The following is a 27,844-nucleotide window of genomic DNA, read 5'->3' as shown; positions in this document are numbered from 1 at the left end:
ACAGGTAGTGATTCCAAATCTTTTATTATGACTTTAAAGTTCAGTCTAGAATTCCTAGTTCAGTCTAGAACATAACAACAATAACTGATATGAAACCTTAGCTTATTTTATAAATACATTAATATAGGTAACAAACGAAAATACCTCGTATACATATAAATCAAACACTAAATCAAGAACAAATTTACAAAATTATGTGTGTTTGCAAGAGGTGGTGCAAAAATATAAAACAAAAAAGAATTTCTTTAGAAAACTTGTTTTAATAAAAAAAATGTTGCTTCTCTGATTTAAGATTTCCTGATGCAAAGAATATCGATCCCAGGCTCTGAATTCAGGTTCTCATCAATAACACATTATGGGCTGTCGCAGTCCCATTTTCAAGTTGTTTTTAATAGAATAAATTCATTCAGTCAACGGTTCGATTATTCACAAATCAGTCTTGCGTATTGCTGTAGATCCATTCTAAGTAATGAGGAACACTAGTGTAAACTCCAGGAAACCCGGGTTCGGCGCATCTGTAACCGAATGACACAATTCCAATGATGGTCCAGCGATCGTTATTGAGTTGAATCATCAACGGTCCTCCAGAATCACTCTGAAATAAAAGTACAGAAAGAGAGATTACTTCATATTTTAGCACATTCATTCCTTTTTCTTATGTTAGTTCGTAATAATTCACTAAAAATTATTTTTTGAATATAGCCAGCTGACTTAGTCATAAGAATTAATATTTCTTTCATATCTATAAGTAGTTTTTGAAAATAATTTGTAATATAAAGTTAAAAAAAATATTACTTTATTTTTATTTATTACTGGCGATGTTTTTGCCTGTAACCATTTTTAATTATATTTTATTTCATAATGTTTGGTCTGAAAAAAATTCATTTAATCCCAATATTTTCTTTTTCAAACAGTTTTGTAGTTAATGAAATCTGGGAGAAATAAATCCTTCTAAAATGCTTACACAAGCTATACAATTATTATTCATCTCATTAGTGTTTTATTCAAAATATTTACGTACGGCATTTTTCATTGGTTTAAGCATAAAGCCTTTACAATACCCGGATATCCATGCTTTCTCAAAATCTTAGTAAAATGCGAGAAATTCGAAAACAGTTTAAAATAATTTAATGAATGGTGTTTCGAGTAATTTTGATTATATAAAGAGGATGCTTATTTTATTTCATTAATTCATCTCGGAAAGAAGTCCTTTTCATTAAAATTTCTTTCCAAATACTTATATATTTATTATATTAAAAGGCGTCACATGATCGGAATTGTAGTCTAGATAGTAAATGATACCCTTTGTTGCCTTTTGCTATTATGGGTACCCAGCTATAGTTTAAATTCGTATAGCCATGAAACAGTTTGTTGGATACATTCCTCAATCTGAATATTACACAAATTTATCTAAACCCACCTCTTTATGAGAAAATTGTAAGTGAAATAAATAAAAATTATTTATCATTGTGAATTTATCATTTATCATTGTGAAATCATTGTGAATTCTGAATTTCTTTTAACTAATTCAGAAGTCAAACAGCAAAAATCAGCGTTATATTTTCATATTTTCACAGGAATAGTTTCGATGGTTTTACCGAACCACCATCGTCAGCTGCGAAAGCGCAAATGAACGAGATAGGCTATAATGATCAGATAAGATAAGAAAACCTGGACAGAAAATAAGCTAGTGGCGCCATCTGTTGATGAAACCAGAACTAAAACATAATTTCTTTAAAGCCCGAAGGCAAAGATGGATTGGAATTAGGATCGTTAACTAGAACTTTTAAGTATCTTGTGCTTCAGATTGAGGTAAAATTCACATATCTTCTGTGAGCTTCATTCATGGTTAGCTGATATTCATTTTAAGGAAATTATGTTTCTGGTTATTCAAATCTTCAATTTAGTGGCTGTAGTTTCTGATAATTTAAAATGTTTTTCATACTTGTCGACATTGTTGTTTATGGTCTTTTCTGAATTTACTTCATTTTAACAAGCATTGGGTTATTTTTTTCAATAGCTTCATTTTTTCTACATTTCTGTGGTTAGTTAGTCTTGCTTACTCTCTTTCAGTTTTCTGTTAAAAGCTCCTATGTAGATGATAGCTTCACAAATAAATTTAATTTTTCTCTCCGATTGCTCGGAATTAAGATTTTAGAAATCTTTTATTTAAAGTTTAATAGGACTACATGAATGCGTGTGTGCACTGATCATTAAAGGTATTTTTAACACAATAGCCTCACTAGTAGCAGAAATTAATGAAGATTAGTACTTTAGCTCGATATTAAAATGAGAAAATAAATTGTGCGTTTGCTGAATTTATCTATGTAACATTATGTAAAACATCTATGTAGCATTAAATGAGAACAGTAACGTATGTATACAACACTGAACGAGAACCGTTTCTTCTTATAAATTCTCAAAAGTTTTGTAAAGTCTCTAAAGTTCTAATGTCTCTAAAGTTTTAAAAGTTAGCTGCACTTTACACTAACCGATTATTGATATGCTCGTATATTATTGTGATATCTGGCGACTGTTTGGCGATCAACAGAGCGTGCTTGGCGCATGTAGCTCTTCGCCAAGAAGAGTTAATGTATTTATTGAGAAATGCACGTTAGCCTCGGAAGAGGGAGCTCTGAGTTACTATTATGCTTTGAATCATATTTTCCTAATAAATGTTCGTTTCGTCTTGCTAAATGGTGCCTTATTAAACAACGAAGTCATCACAATTATTTCATAGCTGTGACAAACGATAGCTAGGAATTTTATTCCTTGGTCAAAGCACAACATTTGGGTAGTTTTGTTGCAGTTATGCATTTTCTAAAAAACGTAAATATATATTCATATCCTTTTATTTTAAAGCCATAAAAATAACAATTTTGAAATATAAAAAAATAACTGGTACTTAATCGAGTATTAATATTAATAGTCTCGTATTAGTCGTAGTCTCGTATATGTCGAAATTAGTATGAATTAAGAAATAATTATGATCAATACTAATTAATAATTTTAATAAGCAATCGCTAGACACTAATTTGATACTTTTTCTTATTAAGGAGCAAGTTTGTACTTTATTATTTACTTCTTTCTGTAATAAGTAATGTGTAATAATAATGTATAACAAAGAAATAAAGCACGAGATAGTTTCCTGTTTCATCTTTTTTATTATTATTAATATCTTATTTTATTACTTTACTTAATAGGTATTATTTTTGTAATATTAATAGAAACGAAAGTTTTTCCCCTCCTGATGGTATTTCCATTACGGTTAAAAACCGATTGACATGCATGTAGTATTCTAGTAAAACACATACTAGTAATAAAAAAAAGATTTTTTTTAAACCAGAAAGTCACGTTAAATACACTTTTTTATCAATGTTATCTCTGACTTATTCACAATTCTTCAGTTCATACGTGATAATATTAAGAATTAAAATACTCTATTATTATTATTCGGAAACGGGTTATTCGGAAACGGGAATGATGTGAAAAATGAACAATGTCCTCGCCGGGACTCGAACCACGGTCCTCTCGAAAACGCGTCGAGCGTGCTGACCACTACGCCACGAAGGCATGCTAAGAAGACGGGAAAAATACCTTATACTATTAATGTAAATGGTAATTTAAAGATTGAAGGTAGAAAAGATTTAGAAATATGGGCTAAGAGTCAAATATCTCTGGAAGTGTAAATACACTAATAAGAAACAAATAGCAAAACCATAATTACTTTGCACGAATCTTTCCCTCCTTCTTTGAGACCAGCACATAGCACATGCGTAGAGCCCCTGGCAAGAAAAGCAGCGCTTCTTATTCTAGAATATGCCAAGGCGCAATCATCGGTTGATACAATCGGTACAGTCACCTCGTGTAGCATCTCTTGATGTTCTCCACCTGTGGAATGTTCGAAAACTCAGGTTATTCAGAAAACTGTGATGAACCTTTAAACATTTACACTCTGCAGGAAACAAATCATGTTAAGAAACGAAGGAAACAATAACATGCAAAATACAACACAGTAATATGAGATCGCGCCAAAAAGATTACAGTCTACGAAAATAATTAGTATTTCTAAATGCAAATATTTAGAATAATTAGTATGATTAAATAATTTAGATTTATAATATGGAAGACTTTCAGTATATTTTGAAACAAAGTACACAGTGAATGATAGATATGATAAAAGATAAGGGTACCAGATAAACAGAACAGCAAGCGTAAGTCTCAAAATTACATAGTTGACGAAAAGAAAGATAAACATTCCATCCACAATCGTCTGAAAGAAAAATTATCCTCGTTTATACTTTGCTTTAAATGGTAAAAAGTTAATAGCTTGTTCGAAGTGTTGATGGAAATAATACACGTATAAAAATTATGAGGCATTGTCCGATGCAATTCCGTTCGATTTTTCTTGTGATTGTGCATTAGATATTGTGCTTATATTCTGTATTTGGCAATTTTCAGAAGCAGTGCCAGTTTTTGGATTTGTAGCATCCAGAAGATGAAAAAATCCAGATTTTCAAAAGTTTCACCAAAGTTACAAAAGAAATCCTAGATACAACAATATATTCACTCTGGAAAACAAACAGGACAGTTCTACATCTTCCATTACACTGGGCAGAGTGATGAAACTTAACTTGCATTTTTTATGTCTCGAAAGCGCACTTAGATTATATATTAAATTTATATAAAGCATTGTTTCAACTTTGTTATTTTGACACAAAATCAGACTTTTTCTGAAATGACATAGCTATTATTTTTCATATTTCAATTCTAGGATTCTAATTATGCCTAAATATTAAATTGTGTAAAACTTGATGAGAAAATTAACGAGAAATTTAAACATGTATCTTGGCGATTTTCTTTTTCAGTTTGAACCAATAATAACTCACTTGGCGAAATTCTTAATTTATGCTAACTTATTTTCCTTTCCCTTTCATTGTGCACGAGTGGAAAAAAGGTGCTTAGTTCATTCTTTCATCTTTTATTCAGCATGTTTGGCTTTATTATCGTTAATAAGAAATATGCCAAATTTGAAAACGTGCCAATATGTATGTTGATGTATATCACGGGAAATTTTGAATAAAACCTAATTTTTTGTAGGTATGCCTAGAAATTCTACTTTAAGGTTATGGTAAAACTTTTGTAGGTTGCAATTAAATATGTTTTCGAAAATTAAACAAAAATACTGAATAATATAAAGTTTAAAAATAAATAAGTAAATAACTGAGACATTTATTTGGAATGAACCTAAATTCCGAACTGAGAAAGAAGAAATCAAGTTTAATAAAAAGAGTGTTATTAATAAATATATATCAAATTGAATTAAAACTAAGAAGCTTTTGAAGTTTTTAAAAAATTAGCTTTTGAGAGATAATTTTTTAAAAACTTCTCGTGCGATTTTTTACAAATCTTCGAACTTTGGCATAATGAGTAGTAGAATCGGAATATGGAAAAAAACAGATATATCATTTCAGAAAAAATCCGACTTTGTGTCAGAATACCTTTGTTAGAACAATGCTATATATAAAACTAATAAATATCCTAAGTCTCGCCTTAGAGACACGGAAAAACACATTTTAAATTTCGTCAATTGGCCTATAAAAACGGAAGCTATAGTGTTTTTTTTTTTTTTTTTTTTTGTGCGAGGTGTACTGGTACAGTAGCAAACGGACTATCTGATAGAAACTATTAAGTCACTCACGGTTCCTATCATGAATACCTGTGATGTAATCTGATGCAAAGAAACTTACACATCCAAACTTACGTTCTTGCATTTAGTTAGAATGGATCTCAATATTTGGTTTTTGTTTGTAATATAATGTACCATTGAAAAGTTAATGTATGTTAAAGTTAAATGTATAAAGTTTAGATATCTTTTTTTCAAGCATAATAACTTTAGATAATTTAACTTTAATTATAATTGTGATAATGTAATTTAACTTTAGATAGACTGACAGTGAATTATCGCTAAGTCTACTGTAACAATTGAAGCTTTAAAAGACCTTTTACTTAAAACTAAGAACAAATAGTGTACCTGGTGCTTACAAGCTCAGCCAGAACTTACGGTGGAATAACTTAAGTTAACACTAAGTTCAAAAACAAAGCTAAATTTAATTAAGCTAGTAGCCAAAGGTTACACAAATTACTTGACTTGAAGTTGTCTCAAAACTTAGCTGGTGTGGATATATACTGTCGGCAATTATAATGCAAGGCCGAAGACTACAAATCTTATTTTATCTAGCAACCTAGTAGCGTGGTCTTGAGAGGCAGAATACGTTCGCTCTTACAATGCAAAAACTTTGCCTCAAGTACACACAAACTAAATGTGCATTCTGGCGAGAAAACGGAAGTGAGAAAACTGTAAAGAACCAAAATACAAAATAACTGGTTAATTAACATAAAGGAATGTTGCAAATAACCTAAGTGCAGAGAGAAAGTTTTAGTTGAAAAGATTCGGACATTGAAAATAAAAGCACCAATTTAAAATAAGCGAGTTTTGGGAAATAAATACTTAGAAAATGGGTTAATAATGACCTAAGTATGAGGCTCCCCATCCAACAACTGTTGCTTCTTGGTCCACCAAATCTGCGTCTAATAACGTAGGATAAGGAAGACAGACAGGAGCTATGCGATCCGTATAAGAAGGAAGATCAGCTGTCAACCTCAGCAAGGCAATATCATTGAATTGGCCAGTGAATGAGAAGTTGGAATGCACTTTGACTTTAGCTATGGAGAAGGTATCGCCCTCGTGAACGACGTTTGTGCCCATCCGAACCAGAAACGATGAGGCTGGACTGAAGAAAACAACAAATTTGCTTTACAACACAAGGACACTTACTTATGAGAGGTTATTAAAATGATTAATTATGCAATATTTATTGGCTTTTTAAAAGGATAATGCATATGGATGGAAATTCATCAGGGATTTTAATGAGAATATATTAAAATGTTTTGATATAGGTAGTTAATTAGCACAACAATTTATTACAAATATATTTCACATTAAGTAATTTAAGTAACCTACTTACAGTACTTCGGTGTAAATGTAGAAGGGTAAAATACAGAGTATCCCAAATAAAAGTCCACCTAAATCAAATTTCAGTTAAAACACGGCTTTTATTAGTAAGTATGCAATTCGGACATACTACTCAACCCCATGGATAACTTCTGACATAGGATATCAAAAGATAACAAACAACAAACAGAATATATCGAATGACATATTCTTTTTGCTGTTTGTTATCTTTCGTTATCGCGGGAAAAAAACTGCTACCTACCAGCCAGCACAACCGAGCTGTGCCGGGAAATCAATCGGCTTTTATTGAACGAGGTCAGTATCAAGTTACATAGAGTGTTACATTTTGATAGTGTGCACAATTGTGCTAGGTACGATGGAAATAAACATACTTTGCGAAACCTTGAAAAATAGCTATTGCATTTTAATATGCTGCCCTAATTAGTCCAGAATCTACAACTGATTGAGTCAGTGACAGCAGGTAGTACTTGTAATATTGATTGCCTGCACAGATGAAAGTTCACGCATTAGCTTTGTAATGCTATTTTTTTTCAAAGGTGCACAGTGTCTAGTTATATTCAAAAGACAGTGCCACGTAACTTGTAACTTTAAAAATAGACGCTTTAAGTTAAGGGAGTCTGTTAATCATAAGGATACGTTCATAAGTTTTATTGTTAAACATAATTCTAAGATGTGCTATGTCTGTTCCATTCGACCAGCAGTGTTATTGAAGAAGTCAAACAGCAGGAATCAGCGCTATATTTGTAAATTTTGCAGGACTAGTTTCGATGGTTAGTTAAGCCATCGAAACTAGTGCTGCAAAATTTACATCCCCCTATATTTTCTCGTGATTTACTTGTGTCTTTATTTTATAATTTTGTCACATTTGACATGCCGAAATAACATTCACATAAATAAATTATAAGATCTAAAAAGTCTAAAAATGCGTTAATAATATTTTCGTCAGTCATAACCTGATAATCGTAAAAAATCCTTAAAGTACAAATATTTTTCATTTTTAATTAATACAAATAGTATTGCTACATGCCAACATGAAGCTCGTCAGTATTTTCTAAAACTCGAATTCTGTAAAATATAGTGAATAAGATCTCTCTTTTCAAAGCATTTACATTGATACACATTTCTCACAATTCTCTGCATAGAAATGCTCCTAACTTTATCTCTTATAATCAGAAAGTTTTCCTAAACTGATATTCTGTTTTTAGTTATATGTACATGTAAATATTTCGCTTTTCAATTTGTGCAGGGCTTTAATATCCAATTTCTTGGTAAATTTTTATAGTATGGAAGTCACATTTTTTTATGTTTTATTTCTTATAACGTGTACAAAATTTTCATAAATAGAATTATAGGGACTATAGGAAAGTATAAAAAGTTATATTTCGTAAATTTTATAAAATTAATTCTTTTAAATTTAAAAATTCCAAAATATGGTTTTTACGTCCTTTAAAATATTTATGAAACAATAAGTGTACGTCTTCAAACAACAATTGCTAAAATAAAGGCCGGATAAGGAGCTTTTTGGAAACTGTGTGCGTATATATATTTATATATATATGGCAAACTGGCGGCATTTGTCATATTTTCTTCGTGTGGCTTTTATATAAAGAAAACATAAAAAATAGCATATGTTTAATAAAAGTATTTACGAACAATAATTTAAAAATAATAGTAATTTTATATGATATTTGTAACCTTAGAAACGATTTCTAACTCTACTGAGTTTTAAAGGATTCAAGATATTTAAAAAACATTTAAAAATTAAGTGCCCCGAAGAAAATGTATTTAGACATTCTAAGATTCTCCGTTGCGTAATTAAAATACATTTATGAGAGTTCTAACATAATGGATTTTGAATGATGCTGTGATACTCTTACAGAACAGAATACAGCTGTTCTAAAATGTCATTTCTCTTACAACACACGAGTACCCTGTCTTTCATTAATTATTCTTTAACTAGCTTTTAATTTATTTAAAGCATAAGAAAATAAATGCAATACAATGCGTCTCATTTCCTTGAAGGACCCTATCATTAATTTCTCTGCACACAGCTATTTTTTTTTTATCTATTTGAATGCGAAGGCTGGTTTTCCTTATTTATGTATTCATACTAGATCGGGCGAAAACCTGTGTATTCAGTTCACTCCAAATCACTGACGTCATCTACTTACAATGAGTCTTTTTTTTTTTTTTTTTCATTTTTAATATCATTTACAACCTTAACTATAAGGTCAGAAGAAGCAGTAGAAAACAATGCAACCTATTTTTTATCTTTAATTCATTCGTCTGTAATTCCACTTTGCCTTCTTAGTTGCGGAAAATTTGAAGATTTGTTGACATCTGAAGTCTTTTTTGTTATCATGTTGCATATTTTGCTCTAATTTGCTCCAAACCTGGTTTATATTATTGCATTGATGGCAACACTTAATAAAGACTCAAAACATAATTTATTCGTCAGACTTATACAGGGCAGTTCCAAAGACGCGTTACAGACATCGAAAAACTACGAAAAACACGCTGAAACCATCTGCAACACAGCCTTCAGGCTCTCAGGCTGTAACGAGGAAGACAGTTTCACGGCAAAGCACTAAAGTAGAGTTCCAGACTCACTCGATCACTCTGAATTGGCACTACTACTAAACTCAACATGCTCTAGATACTTTCCTACTCTGCGTACAGGCAGGATATAGGTTTTGACGTGCCTTTTGAGAACATTTTTAGGAAAACCGGTAAGAATTCATTCTAAAATGTTCTCGCTCCGTATGTGGCATATTACCAAATGGGCGATTTCATGTCAAATCTGGCAAGCCTACCTTTCCTTGCCATTTTTTAGCAACCCTAATCCCGCTTTGCAGGAAAGCTATCTTACCGCAGCTGGGCATTTCGTAACGATATTTTATGTGCTAATGTTGCTATCACTTATATTGCTTGTTTGACAGTAATATTAGATCAAGTCCACGAATATTATCCTGCTGAACTGCGACTGTCATCCTGCTGAACTGCGACTGTGCCTTAAACACCTTATACATGACACTGCAAATTCCGGCCAGTTTCTTAGACGGCCTTAGGCACCTTATGGATGACACTACAACTTCCACCCAGTTCCGTCTCAGTTTTGAGAAAATCCTCGCGGACAAATTTTATTTTTCCCATCATATTTTTCTACCCGCAAACTACTCAATTTTTGATATAATTTTTCGATACCCGAAAGCCATTCAATATTTTAAATGTCACATGCCAGAAAGACAAGCATCCGTATCTTCGCTAGTTTTGCTTTGATTTTGCGTAACCCCCATCTTCAGTAAGCTAGGTTAAGTTTTAAGAAGAAGGACTGATATTTCTCTTTTTTGTAGCATTTTAAAAAAAGGATTAAAATTTTGAAACCTGTTTTCTACAGATTTGCAATTAGTTATGTATTTTTTTAAAACTGCGAGGTTAGTTATACTGATGCGCTGACTCAAAACATTAAAAGATTGCGGAATTCGCCAAAATAGCGCAATGGAAAACAACGCAGCACTACTTAGATCCGTATTTTAGTAAATTCATGCGGCTGTCGAGTTTATAAAGAACAATTCTGTTGGTATTTTATACTCCATTACAGACTTTCATCCAGCGGAATGATTGGCGTTCTATTCATTGAATTTCTAATATCTGGTTATTCATTCATTTGCAGTGCAGATATTATGACAAGAAGTAACGACTCATTAACTGTAATGTAATAGTCGTTTTTTTATTTGGACTTGTTTATTTGGATAAATTGCCTTAGAATGGTGAAGTACAAAAATAACACACAATTCATTATCAACCTTCTGACAAATTCTTCAGAAATGATAAACAGCACATTCAATAAAATTATTGTAAACGAGAATTTGGCTACTGACACTTGGAAGCTTCGCTGAATATCAAATTTAATCGTCAATTTTTTTTCCTTTTTAAATTTCGACTTGAAACTTCTGCGGGTCTTCTCGACATATATTTAATGCCAGCACTACTACAGAACATCCATATAAATGCAGATTGACCACTTTACTTTAACTGTTCAAAATGATTTTCTTTTTAAAATTTTATATTGTCACGATTCTTTCGCAGTTAGATGAAACAGATTGCTTACTTATAAAGTATAACATCATGTTTGTTAACTACTCAAATTTTCTTTTTAATTCCCGCATAATTATGAATAATAGTTATTCAGTTTCTTTAAATAGTCACTCTAGATGGGTATGAAAAACTGGAAATTTACTATTATAATTTGAAAAAATATAAATCAAAATAAATAGCAATAAACAGCTCTAGGAGAACGTGAAAATTAGGCAGATCATCCTTACCACACGAGAAATATCGTAAATTTTCAACATCACTCACAGAATAAACTCTAAAGTGCAGTTCATTCTGTTTGAACCGCCAATTTCTTAAATCTGAGTAACAACAGACTTCTCCTAGCGCTTATTGATAAGGTGTTGCCCGATCTTCTGGAAGCTCTGGGAAATATCGTATTTATGCGAATCTAATGCGCCATCGAATCTAATGCGCATCCCCATTTTAAAACTTTAAATAATAAAAATATTGTTTGTCGGCGAATGTAATGCGCATCAATGATATGAGGAATTTATTGAATCTTATTTTATACAACAATGGATTTGTATATAAACTATCAATTAATGGTATGATAATTTTATTTAAATTTAGATACCATATTTTATACAACAATGGATTTATACATAAAGTAGTAGAACACAGAATTAACCTATTAGTGGGCAATTGTTATGTGAAACAATCATTGTTAATTACCACTACCGTATATACGGTATCTATCGTAAAATATGAACATGAAATAAATCGTAACATTTCTATCTAGCTAACAGTTTCTACAATTAGTGATTAATAGTAAACGTTCACTTTATTCACTGTTTTCATCACTGGAATCCTCGCAGCTCTTTTCGTCAGCCGCAGATTCATTTCTTCTTTCCTCCTCCTCCTCCTCATCATCATTGTCATGCAACATTTCTTGAAAAATTTCACAATCTTTGGTGCTTCGATGCTTTTCCAGGCAGCAGAAACTCAGTGCAACAATGTGCGGTGCAGCACGCTTAATTTTTCCTGCCGGGGTTAATTCACGGTCATCGGCGAACTTTGCACTCGAATCTAATGCGCCATCGAATCTAATGCGCACCCCAATTTTGAATACTACATTTAGCCAAAAACGATGCGCATTAGATTCGCGTAAATACGGTATCATTCCTAAAGCTTCGAAAATACGTTTACTGGAAACTTGCAGAAAGTCACCAAGTTGGCAATAAATTGCTAGATGCCGTCAAGGCCCATCAGAACGTTTTTGCCCATATCTTGCATTCTAGTTGAACTATTTTAACAATTTAAACGTCGTTGAATTCAGAACTGAAACATTGACAACCCAATACAAGAAATAAATATTTTTATACTAAACATGAGGCTATAAATTGAACTACACACAAAATTAACTCTAAAAACCATAAATTCAAAATTAAATAAATAAAATAATATACAATGCCAAGTCAATCCAATAAAAAGAAGAAAATATTACAGTAATTTATAACAATATTCATGAGATGAATAAATAAAATCATCTTAGTCTTAAATAAGCTCTGTAAGAATGCAAATGAAATGGCACTTACAGAGCGACAGAAGACGGCCCACTAACACAACAGTGAGCAGCTGTCAGAATATATCTTGTGCTGATCAATGACCCTCCACAAAGAAATTTGTTTGGTCGAGCAGTTGTAAATCTTTGAAAGATAGCTGCCTAGATAAAAAAACGGAAAATAATATCTTGAATTTCAGAAACTGCCCATATGCAGTGACACTTTACTGTTAAAAAAAGAATGTTATTTCAAATAAAACATTTTCTCTGAAACAAAACATTTACATGTTACATTTACAAAACATTTACGTATTTCTCATCTCTATAATAAAACATCTGCATACTTTCCATTTATGCTCCCTTTCATTCACGCTACAAGTATTCACTCCGACCAGAAGTATAAAAATGACCAGTTAGGAAAATATAAAGCACTAGCAAGAAGCCTCTGTACTGTAGTACTCTGTTAGTTTCAAGATCATTTTTAGCCATTATTCATGGAAGTGCATTCCCTACCATAATAATGACTCGACAAATAACTTTAACGTATCTCATTTATGAACGCTGACAAATACATAAAAGCATTTACAAAAACATAAAATAATGGCAAAAAATAATCAGATTACAGGTGGGTATTGATTGCATATTCTTATGCCGTAACGGTTGCAGAGTCCCTGCATAGTTTATTTTGATTTTTTACGTCTATCGGTGGCAGAGTCCAAGTTCAAAACTTAAGGGAAGAAAAGTAAAATCCGTCCAATAAATCCAACCTCAAAGTGAGAGGAGAAAGTTTTTTGGTTTAAAGAAAGCTAAGTTTGTTACAATCATCTTTTACAAACAACTTATATCAATTTAAGCGTATTATTAACCAAATGTAGTTTTAACGTAATAAAATATTTTAAAGGTTAATGTAAAATTAGGATCTTAGAGGAGGGATTTCTTGAAAATGTTTTCAATCCGTAACATCATGTATGCCTACAAGTTTATGGTGATGTTAGGAATTCGAGAAAAATATTTCTTGAAAAGTCCATTACGCTGTCGCAAAGAACTGAAGCCTGTTCTCAGAATTACTGGTCCTCCCCAATGCATCACTAAAGCAAGTGACTACAAACATGGCTTTTTAATGATCATCAAGTATCATCAATAAGGGGTTTCATTTCGTTTATTTTAAAAGACATGCTAGTAAAGGCTTATTAGTATAACAGAAACTGTCATAAGCTGTCTCATTATATAAATACCCTGTAGAGACATTAGGTATTTTTTGAAAGCAGGAGAAATGAAAAATGAGCAACGCCTTCGCCAGGAATCGAACCACGGACCTCTGGAATACGCACCCAGCATGCAGACCACTCCACCACGAAGACACGCTAGGAAAGCGGGAGAAACAACTTATATACTCCCCCTTTTAAAGAGCGACTGGTGTTTTAGAGGACCTAATCTCCATATCCTGTGTGTGGAGAGTCATCATCCAACACCCATTTAGTTCAGGCGCCACTGTAGATACATTAGGGATTTTTTGAAATCAGGAGACGGGAAAAATGAGTAACGCCTTCGCCGGGAATCTAACCACTGACCTCTGGAATACGCGCCCATCGTGCAGGCCACTACACCACGAAGGCACGGTAAGAAGGCGGGATAAATACCTTATAATATGAAGCTAATACATCTCGCATATGTCTCTTTCCACTGAACTTTTCGTTTCTTTAAATAAGTGTAAAATCATGTTGATTTAAGCACTTTAATGAAAATTGTAAGTCTATCAACTGAGACTAATAATATTAATTAAATTTTCAAGTCAAATTGAATAAAGTACGATTATAAATAAAATTTCAAAGTTCGTAATGCGAAATTTATGAAATTTTCACACGGTGGGAAGGGATTTAATAAATCATAATCATATGCAACGTATAACTTATGTTTCAATTCATGTATGTTGCTTTGACGTTTAAATTGTTATTATTTAAAACTGTTGCAGATATTCAACAGTTTTAAATAATTTGTTTGAATAGATAGCAACTGGATAACAATTAGTATAAAGTTTTAATTGAAAATTATATAGCAAAAAGGCAAATGTTTTAGTGGAAGAAATTTCGATGTCAGGATTTCATTTGAGAATTTTTATTCCTTAATATAGCAAATGATATTAATTAATGTTACATATTTTAAATGTGAATTAAAATAATTGGAGACCACTGTACGCACTTGTTTCCTAAAAAGATTGTAACTGAATTTCTAAAAATGGAGCATCATAAGTAAATTGCAGGAATTATTTCAAAAACTCTCAACTTTTTAATATTGATTTATCACATCTTTATTAAGTAAATACAACAGATTAATGATCACAATAGGGGACTTTTTAATTATAATATATTTACTTTTAATGAATAAAAATTCCTAAAATAGTTAAAGAATTTTGTTTCTCAAAATACGAGTAGTTTTAAAAAGAAATGCAATAATGTGACTTTTGATATATTTGGACAAGTTTTATTATTCAAAGATTTCTGAATTTACCTACGTAATTTCTGTCCGTAAATAAACAACCTAAAGATTGTAAAATTTTATTAGGATTTTTTTATAACAATTATCGTGTTTATTGTTCTCAATACAAAAGCTTGGTTTGAGATCTATAAATTATTTTGCTACTGATTCAATTATTTGCAGATTGCAAGTTTTATTTACTTGTATTTTTGTTAAACATAATACGTTTCATAAAAAATTAATAAATTTTAAGTTGTGCTTTGTACTACTTTTCCAAGTTTTCTTTCATTTCATTTTTGTATAACATTTAATTACGTTTGTATCTGAGCAAGTTACCTTTATTATTCCAGCCTGTAGACGTTGAGCAGATGAATTGACATTACACTCATACTGTGCTAATTTATGTTCTTCTGATTTAAGATTAATTTTGTATATTTGTGAGTTCAGAATAAGCCTTTTTCTATTACTCCTCTCCCTACACCATCCACTTATAAAGTCTTCCAGGATATGTAAAATTCATTTGATTTTATTATATTTTGCACTTTTCGTTGTGATAATTTTGCACGAATTTGAATTTTACACAATCCTGGTACTTTATGAGATTTTACAATAGTTCTGTTTAATTTTACAACTAAAACACTTTTTGTGTTAATTAATTTTTATTATGGTGAATATGATTATAAATTTACTGAATTTATACATTTAATTAAATATAGTATATCACTGCATACATTGAAATGAGGCTATTATACAGAATTAAAATATTTATGTAATTAAAATAAGTGCTACATATGAGAAAATCTAGATATAATAGCATAAATATGAAACAAGTTCAAAAATTAGCTTCTTCCACCTTTAATGGAAGAAATCTATTTCTTCTAGCTCATTTTTCCAGCAGTACATACCTCTGCGGAAGAATTTTGCCAACCCTAACTATACAACTTGAAAAACGTTTTCAAAATTTTTAAGGAAGTTATATTTCCATGTCGTATGCAAAAGGATGCTATAATCACATGCATTTATTTTTTGTTTGACGAAATGTTTGTAAGAAAAGGTTTACGCACTGGGAAGAACAGCAACTAGTAATGAAATAATATAATTTTAATACTAGAGGTGTTTGAATATAAATGTAGTACAGAAACATATTCAAAAATATGAGAAATTCAATGTTGGATGGGTGTCTGATTTTATAGCAAAATATTACGCACTTTTAGAGACAGAAAACATGCGTTTCCACTTTCCTAAGAAACAAAAAAAAGAGTGCTTCGTAATATTCATAACTGAGTGCTACGTTAGTGTTACACGAAAATGTATACAACGTTGTTCGGAAGACACTAGCTCTTGAGTTTTAGAAACCCCCAATTTGTTGTAAATAAAGGAAAAATGATAAGTATATAAGTATCTAAATCAATAAAAAGGAGACAATCCAGAACACTTTTAATTTTATATTAAATCTCTCCTATTATTTCTGTTTCTTCCATCAATGTCACCAGAAGGTAAATTATATGGTATTTAATTAGTGAGTAAACGTTTACGGTTAGAGATCGCAATTAGCTGGCGCTATGCTATGCAGATATTAAATATATTTGTTGTGTCATACATATTAAGCAATGGTTGAGTTTTGTATTACTTTTGGTTGTACTTAAAAGACATAAGGTTAATAAACTGTTAGTTTAATTTTAGTTTTTATCAGTGCTTCATAGAATTCTACACTTTTCATTAAGTGAGAACATGATAAGGTCCTCGGAAACACAGAAGGTTACATAAAGAATATTTTTAAGAATTATGTAGGAAATTAGGTTTAACCTTACATACTAAGATATTTTAACTTGTTAAGTGGTGTGCTAAGTCATACAATATGTTAAATTTGTCATTATATCTTACAAGGATCTGTATTACATTTGTATGAATAATTTTTAACATAAAACTGATTCGTACCATCCAGGGCCATTGTTTTGACTTTGACTCAGTACCTCCGGCAATTAAAGGCGAAAATGGGGCTTGTCCGCAAGCTATAGGAGAAAGAAATACATAAATATTTTAGTTCTTTGAATTCTAATCCACAAATATATTCTATACAAACAGCCGAGTAAAACACTGTTCAAACGAATAACATGAAAACAAACATAAGAGAGAAAAACATACGATACTTTCAACTAGAGGTCAACAACGTTTATTCGCCCTTCCAGAAGTATAAATATACTTTTTTTTCCTATAAAAAACCATCTTAACAACTGTTAAAATTCAACGTCTAATTCGAATGAATGATCTTGTGATTTGCGAGTGATATTCGTGAATAATTAAAACCAAAGGTGATTTTCTAAATAAGTATTTTTAAGCTATGTTAGTTTAAACATATTTAAGTTCATTGATTAGCATAAAATTTTTGATATTTTGTAATTTTATATTTTTGTTTTCTATGGCATTTAAAAAATATATGTAGTTAACACGAATTACAAAATGTTGTTTATGTTAGATATCCCTTTTCTTATGTTACCGAACAAGCGATCAAGTTAACAACAAGCGATAAAGTTAACAACAAGCGATCAAGTTAACGACAAGCGATCAAGTTAACAACAAGCGATTATAGTTATGTATAAATATTCTCGAATTTATTAGCCAAGTGTCAAATGAATAGTCCAGTAAACATCCTAAAGACACGAAGTTTCAAAAATGGACAGAAAAAGGCTGTTCTTGTCACTATGGTCAAAGACTGATCATTGATTCTTAAGCTCTCATATAAATTCTATAGTCTGGCTAACGTCTCGTTGACTCGTCAAAATATTTTTAAAAGCATTTTACTTTTGAAATGTGAATACATCTCTTTCTATAACCGTATCTTATACTGCAAAATTGAAAAGCATTAATGACAAACTTTAGCATTGCCTCAAAATTATATACTGTGAATTGTAAGTGAATCTCTGTACTCGTGACATCACAGATAGTTTCTACAGGTAAATTTTACCTTGTGTTTGTTTTTATTAAAATAAAATTGTTGATCAAAGAATGACGATAACTTTACAAGAAACTTATTTGTATGTGAAAACAGCCTGCCTTGCCAAGTGTGTAAAATAATAATTTCAGCTTTAATAAACAAGAAAAACATGTCCCAATTTTCATCTAGTACTGAGTCTCCTTAAATTGTTTGGGTAAACAATAAATATGAAATATGAGTATTCTAAAAGCAATTTCTTATCGTAAGTGAATTTCTGATTTTTAGTTACTTGCTTGCCTGAAATTGGATAATGACGATGAAGATTGATATCCTAGGTTCATTAGTGTACATTCTATAAGAAACATTACAAAAAAATATCACAAGAATTTAAAAAAAAAAAAAAAAAAAAAAGGTTTTGATTGCGTAACGAAATGGTTAAAGATGGAGATTCGATTGCGGACGGAGTTTAATGCCGAATACACGTAAGTACCAAGGGCATGTATTTATATTTCAAAGAACAGGATTTTTCTAGTCCGCTGCTTTAAACACAATGATAAATAGAAATGCAATGCAGTAAATTCTAGCTACATATAATAACTACATAACACGAAAAGACACCGAGACTACATAATCTAACTACATACACATAAAGACACCGAGGAAATAGGCTCAGCGATACATCTTCAGTGCACCAATAGCGTCAAGTGACAATGTTTAGATAAGCTTCAAACAGCCTTGGTCTACACGAGGAAACATGTATTCGAGCAAGTTTCTTCCCACGACTACTGCGCTTACACCAACCTGTCTACACAGGGAAACATCATACCAGCGCGACAGGAACATGTTGACAGTGTCCATGCTAGCTATAATGGTTTTGAATAGGACAGCAAACAATGTTGCTGACGATTTAATTGGCAACAAACAACAATATTGCATATGGAAGTGACGAGCTATAACTCTCGACTTGTTTGTACTGTTCTATTTGTTTTATTATTTCATTTAATTTTATATTTTAATTTCTTTATGCTATCATTAATTAAAATTAACTTACTTATCACTGAAAGTTTTCATCATTGCAGAGCATTGATTGATGAATCATGTTGATACTCGGACTTTTACTTTCCACAAATAAATAGAAAATACAGAAAATAACTCGATTAGGCAAACGAGGTTTATACTATCTTTAGATATCCACCGAAATTAGTGTTTATTTGTACATGCGATGAGTTCTCTTGGATAGAAAATATATAATGAACATGACTTTTATTACTGGATCAGTAGCTTAGATCAACTCTGAAATAAATTCGCACTATACAAACAAATTCCTGTGAGGCAGTAATTTTAGAAAGAAACTTGCATCGCCGAGCAAATTATATATACGGGCATTTAAACGCCTAAAACACACATTTGCAGCACACTGTGAATTAATTTCATGATTGCCTATAATTACTAGTACTAATGAAAATGTCAAAAACAAAACCTGTACCACAATACCTGGTTCTATAGAAGCCTTATTGGTGTCAATACTGTCAAAGGGGCCGTAAGTGATTTTATCTGGAGTAAGTTTAGTAGTTGTTTCTGGAAGCTGTACGGTCGATTTTGTTGTGGGATAGTCTTGTCTAGAAGATGTAGACACTTCTGGTCTTGAGGTAACAGTTAGTTTTGTTGGAACTTGATTTTTCAATGTAGTTATCCTCTGCCTTTGAGTGGTTGTCTTAGGTTTTGGGAATAGTTCGAACAGTATTTGTCCTCCTTCTTCTAGCTCTCCATCAATATAAACATTTTCATTTGGATTTCTTTCCCTTGACGTAGGCATTCGTTTAGGTTCTTGTGTTCGAGAATTTTGTGGTTGCTTATCCAAGTTCGGTAAGGATGTTGTATGCCCTAAAAAGGGAAAAGGAAGTAACTTTCGAGTGGGCCGGTGTGTAGTTTTAGTGGTTGTTGTTTCATCTTGAGGGAAAACTATTTCGTCCGATTCATAGCCTTCTTCTCGGGCATCATCATTATCCTAAAATGGAAAAAATAAATTTTTAATTGGAAAGGGTTAATTAATGAGAAATTTATTTTACAAAGATATAATAGAAAACCTTCTGAAGCAAATTCAACATGTGAAGCCTGAAAACGCTTTCAGTCAATCGACTTAGTTTCGTTGCATGATAATGCACTGTCTTACAGTTCCATTGTAGTCAAGCAGTTCCTAGTAGAAAGATACGTGTCTTAAATCTCAACCATCCTGTTATTTATCAGACTTGGCACCTGCAGACTACTTTCACTGACTAGATACAGAAAACTGTCAGGAAGACGTTAAACGGTATTCCAAAGCATGAGTTTTACTAAGGAATCAAGCAGATGTATCAATGTGCCAAGCACTGCATAGACTTACAAATATTGTATACGAAGGTTAAGAAGTAAAAAGCGTTTTCTTCAGCTTTCGGTTTTGTACGAACTTAGTACTAAAACTTTGCAGAATCAATATTATGTTATGATATATGTAGGCATACATAAAGGCTCTGATTATAAAACATCCGCTAAGCATACAACTGGTACTAATTTTAAATACAGCATCTCTCTCAAGAGCAATTAGAACTTTTATTAATTTGACGGCAGGTTGCTCGTATTTAAACTACTTAATTTAATGGTATTTTAATTTTTTAGTCTCAGTTATTAAAGGAGCATATGAAACCTCCCATTTGTCATGCAGCAAAAAATAATATAAATTCCTGCGACTGAATTTCCATCGCTTATTATGTGTCAGATCACTGCGAAAATAACATAACGATGTTTTACATAAAAATACTAATATATATCGTAGTTGTACTTTGGTATTTAATGTTAGTTATACAATCCATCTGCTCATGCAAATTTAGGGCTAAAATTATAAATTCATAACTTTCATATTAAGCCTTTATAAATTAAACATAAACAAAAGCTGTCATTCACTTCCTTCAACAAAAACTACGTTTTGCTTAAGTACAGGATTTAAATAGCCATATGTATATTGAAGTAAACTTGTAAACGCTTTGTTGCATAAATAGTGCAGCTAATGTCTTCTATATTTCTATGAAATACAGAAGGCAAAAGAGAGTTCTTCTTTTAACGTTCTGTGTTTGGTCTTTCAATGATATTTGTAATGATTTCATTAAATGCGTTTGTTGGCGGTTCATGTTAGTGGCAATCGATGAGCATTGTAAGTGTCCATTGCCAGCCTAATCGCTGACTTAAGCGTAGGTAATGTCATCAGTGTGACATTGCAGAAACTACGCGAACAAAATCTCTGCGCTATCATCGATATCATATAATGTGTCTTTCGCACGGATTTTCATGCTACGTTTAAAGTCAGATAGCTCACGACGCGTCTCTAGCCACAGCTACGTAAGGGAGCTCACAACGTTTTTCTGGCTATTATGCTACGCTCGAAGTTAGATAACTCACTACGTATATCTTGCAGTGTCTATCACGCTACATCCAGAGTAAGGGAACTCACAACGACCAACGATGCTGAAGCGAAACCTAGTCTAAAGTGAACATCAAGTTTCGGCCCCTGAAAAGATATGTCATCCTTTAAAATGAATCTGGATGCCAGACGCAACTCCATTTGTCTTTTCAAAGCTCAAATACTATTTTGACAGTTATTTTCTTACCTTTTGGCTTCTCCCATGATGTACTGTGACTATATTCCATGCATGATTTTATTCCGAATGACGTTTTCAGCACAACTGATATATCCTTTGTGCCGAAACTTTAAGAATTATAATTCCATAAATATTATCACTAAATGTAGTTTTTATGTAGAGATCGAAGTTTTGATTGCTTATGAGACTTGGAATGAATGGACTTACTATTGGTTTCCCAGAAAGGGAAGCTTCATTGGGGAAGATGATGGGCGGAGAATCTTTATCTTCCAAACTCCAAACTGTATCGTTGGCGGGAAATGGACAGCAATACAAAAACGGGTCATCCGTAACGCACGGAACAAGTTTTATAGACCGAACTCTGCAGAAGCGATCAGCGACGCAGAGGCCAGCATGTCCACTCATTGCCTTGCATCTGGTGAATTGAGGGCTCCCGTTTACTGCGAAGAAATAACGCATTTAAAATTTTGATTGTAATGTAATTTACAGTCATACATTATTTCAGTATTGTTATGTATACATGGGAAAGTCATTGATAGTACTTTGTTGTTAATTTGTTTCAAATACTTATAACACACGAGAGATTGGGCAAAACAATGTTAACACTATTGAAACTGGAGACATTTCTTTAAAATGTGGATTAGAGTTTGACATTAATTTTGATATTAATCTACTTGATATCAATACCCACACTCTACACAAAAAAGGGACAATTTAATATATCCCGTTCTACTAGAGTGGGGAGACGGATGAAATTTAACTTGCGTTTTTCATTTCTGGAGAGCATGATTTCATTAGATTTCTAGGATTGTTCTAATATGAGTATTTTGTCAAAAAATCAGACTTTTTCTGAAATAATGTATATCTTTTTCCATATTTCGATTCTACGGATAAAATGTATATCTTTTTCTACGACTCAAATTTGGCCTAAATATTAAATTTCGAAATTTACTGAGAAATTCGAAAATTTATCTGGATGCACATTTTTCAGTTTGCGCCAAAAATAGTCCACTGGGAGAAATTCTTAATTATGGTAACTTATTTTCCTTTCACTTTCTTAGTGCATTAACAGAAAAAAAGGTGAATCGTTCATTCTTTCAAATATCTTTCTTTGCTTTATATTTTTTACTCATATCTGTTATTTTTAGATCCGTAAGCCATATTTTACGTTATTATTGCTTTAAGAAAATGCAAAATTTCAAAACCCGCCAATACGTAAATACGCCAATACGAACGAAAAGGGTAGTGGATGATGATTCTCCCCACCCAGGATTTGGCGATTGGGTCCAATCCCAAACACCCTTTAAAAGGGGGAGTATATAAGGTAATTCTCCCGCCTTCTTAGCGTGCCTTCGTATTGTAGTGGTCTGCACGCTGGGCGTATATTCCAGAGGTCCGCGCTTCGACTCCCGGTGAAGTCGTTGCTTATTTATCATCTCTCCTGCTTCAAAATAAGCTAATGTCTCTACAAACTGACAGTCTTGGAAAGGTACAAATTAGCTAAATTAGTAGAGGAACCCTGCATGGCTTTGACCTTTACATGACTACCTTTCTCGATGTAACACATAATTTACGCCTACTCATATAAGCTTAAATCTATATCACGAAAAAGGCGGTTCTACGATAGTAATATTCAGTACGTATGTTTGGATTCATCAACAAAAATGCTATTATATTCTCGTATTTTGTTTGATGTAGCAAGAAGAAAATAAATAACAAAATTGTAGGTGTGACATTTTCTTTTAAATCTTGGTTTTTGAATAGAATAAATAAAAGAAACAGTCTAGCAAATTTTCTTCATCCTCTGTATTTTTTACACAGACTGAAAATGCGCAGTAGAAGCGTTTAGCAAAACAAAATACTCTTAGCATGTTTTCTAATTTGACGTTCTCAAGTATTGCATGTCTAAATGTTATGACCTTCGTTTTCTGCCTGAAAAGTTGCCGTTTGTACAAATTTGTTAATACTGCAACTTCCGAAGTAATTTCTTCATATTCTCTCCTTTGCGTGACATTTGACTTAGCTTTCTTTTGACTTACCTGTTATTTCTAACAGAATAAGGACAGAAACCAAAACGATAAGCCTGAGATTCATATCTCCCATTACTGTCTTTCAACTGCAACACCTCATGTCGTTTATTCAGCTCCCTCCTTACTTCCGTCACATTTCCTAAATAAAAATTAAGAAAATAAAGTTCGATAAACTTCTACTTATGACAATCTTTAAATTGATGTTATGCTAACTCTTAATTATTAGCTGTTTTCATTAATTATTGCCATTTTTATTTCTAACTCAACTCTTTGAACAATTCATTTACATAACCTAAAAATTTGAAAATAAATCTGATGCTACGTAAAAGTAACGAATTACCGTCATTAAATTTTATGTAGGTTTATTCGTAATAATTCTTGTAATTCCACTGTTTTGCAAGATCATATCATGTTCCCCTTTTTCGGGAGATCACAAAGTCTACAATATTACTATTTGCAAATAAAAGAACTCTGTTAAATCACAGCTTTTTCTTGGTAGGTGTATAAGGAGTGTTTAGAATTTAGGAAATAATCCCGTTGATCTACGGCCAATGAAATTGTTTCCTATTTTCTACTGAATGAATTCCGTATTTTCCACTAAAATGCATTTCCGAATTGTATCATGGCTAGTAGACCTTTTTATAGAGAGAAAGTAATCTCCGATGAAAATCCAATAATATCCTGAAATTGCAATAATTTTAAATACTATCTGTGTATACCAAATCTTAATCTTGTTGAGTATGTAGTATGGCAAGTTGAAACTGACATTGATTATACAAGATAAAAAGTGGAATTGGTATTCCTCCAAATATAAATAGGAAATAAGAATCAGACGAGGCAATAAGTCATCTGACAGTTTTATCTTGACAGTGGCAGAGACTCTTCTTTAACTCCTACTTTCAGCGTTATGTCTTTGGTTCAATATTTTGGAATCTAAATAAAATAAAGGACGACATGTACCAAGTTATCCCATTGAATAACAAATAGTCTACCAATTTTTTGAATAATAGATAGTGAAGATAATATAGATAATGAACATGGGGTTTCTTGTTATGTTTCTTAAACAAAACGGCAATGTGCCCTAACGGAAATCGAAAAAAATCACCAAATGTCAAAAGAATTCTTTAGTCGAAGTAAACTATCAGAGGTATTCTTTGTCATCAAAGACAAGAATCTGTCAGGTTTCGTCATATGAGACCAAGATACCGAACAGAGGACACCAGCTTCTTCGCGACGATGTCCTTTGCTCTTGGACATCACAACTGTAGAACGTTTGGCCAAAACGTGCACTTACGTTTCATTTTACAGCCTTATTATTCCCTGAAGTTCGACTATTCCTAGTTTCTAAAATCTAAAAACAGCTTACAAGTTTGTATATTAACGACATACTTACCTTGTATTTTAATTATAATGGCATTTGAAAGAAAGTTTCCTTGTAACAGGAAACTAAGATCTGCATATTTGCCGCCTTTTTCAATTACTCGTATTTCGGCAAAATTATCATTGTAAACCAGTTTACTGGTAGATTCCTGCAGTTTTTCCTTTTCGCAAAATTTATTGAAAATGTGAGCAAATAATACGAAAAACAAACAGCTTATTCAAAATTGATTAGTGATTGCATGCGTTTAAAAGTTAACTGCATTTTGAATATAAAACATGAAAGAATAGCATATGAATATAAAAACTAATTCAAAACATCTTGTGATATATTAACAAATTTTTATATCCATAGACCTTCACCATGAAAAATATTGACAAACGTTTTCAGTTTCATATGTAATTAACCTGTTAAACTTTGTATACTCTTTTAAAAAGCGCGCAAAAAACACATTTTTTACTCTGAAAGTACTGAGAATTTTAGTCCAAAGGGGGAATTTGCCCAGAAGGACTATAAATTTCGATTTGGCATTTTGCGCTGATTTACTACAAACGTTGATTCACTTTTCAAATTGTTGCCACCAACTATTAGAGCCCTGTATTATATTAAAAAAATTAAATAATGAAGAATCTGCATAAATGTATGTATGTTTCTCGCTTGGGATAAAACAACGGTACCTAGAGCCATCAAATTTTGAATAACGTAATCTTCCACAGAATATGGGCATGTGGAAGCCCTAATTTGAGTTTGAAATTTGTTTTATTATTGATTTCCTATTTTATAACACTTAAACAAATTTTTGATTAACAAAGTAAACGATTTCAAAGCGAGCAATGGCAACACTATACGGAGAAAAAACATTTATCTCCAGCGAGGGGGACTTTGTACCAGAAATTCTAAAGATATGCTCATTTTAAAATTATTTTGCGACATTGCTATTGAACTAAATTTATGGTTTAAGTGCAAAGAACATGATATTTAATAAATAAAGGTAACACACAAAACGTTATAAAAACGCCCCTTTGGACGTAATTTAAAATCCGTAACATTTCAGATTCTTTTTTTCTTTTTAAAAAGTGCGTCTATTGTTTTTAAATATTTAAACTTGCCGTAAAGCAACAAGCTTTTCTAATTAATGAAAGGCACTTAAAGATCTTCTGTCGTTTTTTTATAGTCATAAAATAAAACTAAATACTTAACAGATGAATTTAGGCTAACCGTATTCTTCCCTTGAAACTATAAAATCCCCCCCCCAGACGGGAACTACCTCTTGGTTGAGAAATCTTGGAGTAAAGCATATTAAATCATGCAATTATTTATGACTATCTTAATTCCAGTCAAGGATGGTAAAAAGATATAGGAAAAGGTTAACATATACCTTTAATTATAAGTAACATCCCTAAAAATAAAATATATTCAAGCACTGTAAATTATTCTTTCTCTCTACTTTATCAGAAAGATTGTTAAATTATATATATTCTAAAAAAGTAACTTTTTATGTAAATGTTTGCAGGTTACTTATGCAAAACAATGCGATAAAAAAAGCTTTTGAGGTATATTACCAATGTCTATACTAATGCCTATGTTCGATTTATTTTTATTCCTGCAAATTTCGGAAAATATATATGATCATTGTATTGCGAATGTTACAGTACAACACGCGGCTTAACGTTGGCAACCTCGACTTTACAAAAATTTTCTTTCACAAGCCTTAAAATCTTCTTTATGAAACTTAAAATAGGTGAATACGAAAAAATATCCCTGGAATAATTTAGACAATGGTTGCTATAGTTAGAACAAAATGTAATCTTCAAATATAAAACCAGTTCATGAGTTTATTAAACGGCAATTTTTAAAAATACAGTTGGAATAACTGATGGAAAACTCAGTTCTATCTTGAGTATCGTAGTCATTTTAACCGTTTAATGAACCTTGCAAGAGATCAGAACATTGGATTCTTAACGAATAATCTATTATGAAAATACTATTTACATAAAAGTCTGAACTGACACAAAAAGAGCCAATTCTACGATGAAGAAAATAAGGAAAATCTTACCTCTTAAAGCACGGAGATCTTAAAAGGTATTTTGTATATACATCAGACGTCCTCCACTCAAAGTTCCGCAGCAGCCATTGAAACGAGTCTTCAAATAGGAGCGAATTCTAGCCCAGTATTTTGTTCTTTGTTTTCGTTTCTCTTTTTTCTGGTTTCGGGATTCTTAATTGCTCTCTGGCGACGTAAAGGATGCTATGACCTTGAGGTACTTTGGTAATGTAAGAAAGTTGAACGTCAACAGAAGAAAATAAAAAATAATATAATCGGCAGGAACTCGGACTTTCCTCTTGTAGTAAGTCGTTTGAGCTGCAGGTATTTCTGCGCATAGATATTTTTTTTTTTTCCTTGGATTCTTAATGAAGGCAAATTTTCATTCTGCGTGCAACTCGCGCGACTTTTATTTTCCCTGTGGCAAATCAGCCGACGCACTAACTAGCTACGCTGACTGAGCAACGTAACTCATTGCACCATCACGGTGTAAAATTGCAAAACAATGCAAAGCCTTACTTTATCGTGAAAGTAAAAAGAAAAGATGGCGTACTTCGACAGCTTAAAAAGACATCAGTTTCTTCCAGGATAGAGCATTGTCACTCGCCTGTCAATATTTCAATTGGGAATATATATAAAAAATAATTTTGATTACTTAGTTAGCAAAATTTTGAGGAATAAGTTATTTATTTTAGTT

General features: G+C 31.9%; 1 protein-coding gene across 1 annotated transcript; it reads right to left on the bottom strand.

The window, feature by feature from the left end:
• Positions 1–5: 5 nt before the first annotated feature.
• LOC118199970 (proclotting enzyme-like) lies at positions 6–27,496 on the bottom strand. Its single transcript, XM_035371876.2, has 9 exons — positions 27,160–27,496; positions 23,735–23,864; positions 21,903–22,135; positions 19,558–20,071; positions 17,067–17,140; positions 12,688–12,815; positions 6,535–6,794; positions 3,728–3,891; positions 6–595 (listed from the first exon to the last, which is right to left on the bottom strand). The coding sequence occupies exons 2-9, from the start codon at positions 23,796–23,798 to the stop codon at positions 434–436; spliced, it is 1,599 nt and encodes a 532-aa protein (XP_035227767.1). The 5' UTR covers positions 23,799–23,864; positions 27,160–27,496; the 3' UTR covers positions 6–433.
• Between the last annotated feature and the right edge of the window lie 348 nt (positions 27,497–27,844).

This window comes from Stegodyphus dumicola, chromosome 7 (assembly GCF_044657685.1).
Source record: "Stegodyphus dumicola isolate Sdum_Otavi_A_Nest chromosome 7, ASM4465768v1".
NCBI classification, from domain to species: domain Eukaryota; kingdom Metazoa; phylum Arthropoda; class Arachnida; order Araneae; family Eresidae; genus Stegodyphus; species Stegodyphus dumicola.
Note: the sequence above shows the minus strand (reverse complement) of the source record. Positions and strands in the feature narration are given on the sequence as shown.

Excerpts from the sequence above, each read along its gene's own strand:
- LOC118199970 (XM_035371876.2), bottom strand. The coding sequence starts at position 23,798 with ATGGGAGATATGAATCTCAGGCTTATCGTTTTGGTTTCTGTCCTTATT. Across the intron at positions 20,072-21,902 it reads CCCTTTCTGGGAAACCAATA|GATAATGATGATGCCCGAGA; the intron begins GTAAGTCCATTC and ends TTTCCATTTTAG. Across the intron at positions 12,816-17,066 it reads CAAAACAATGGCCCTGGATG|GCAGCTATCTTTCAAAGATT; the intron begins GTACGAATCAGT and ends TTTTTTATCTAG.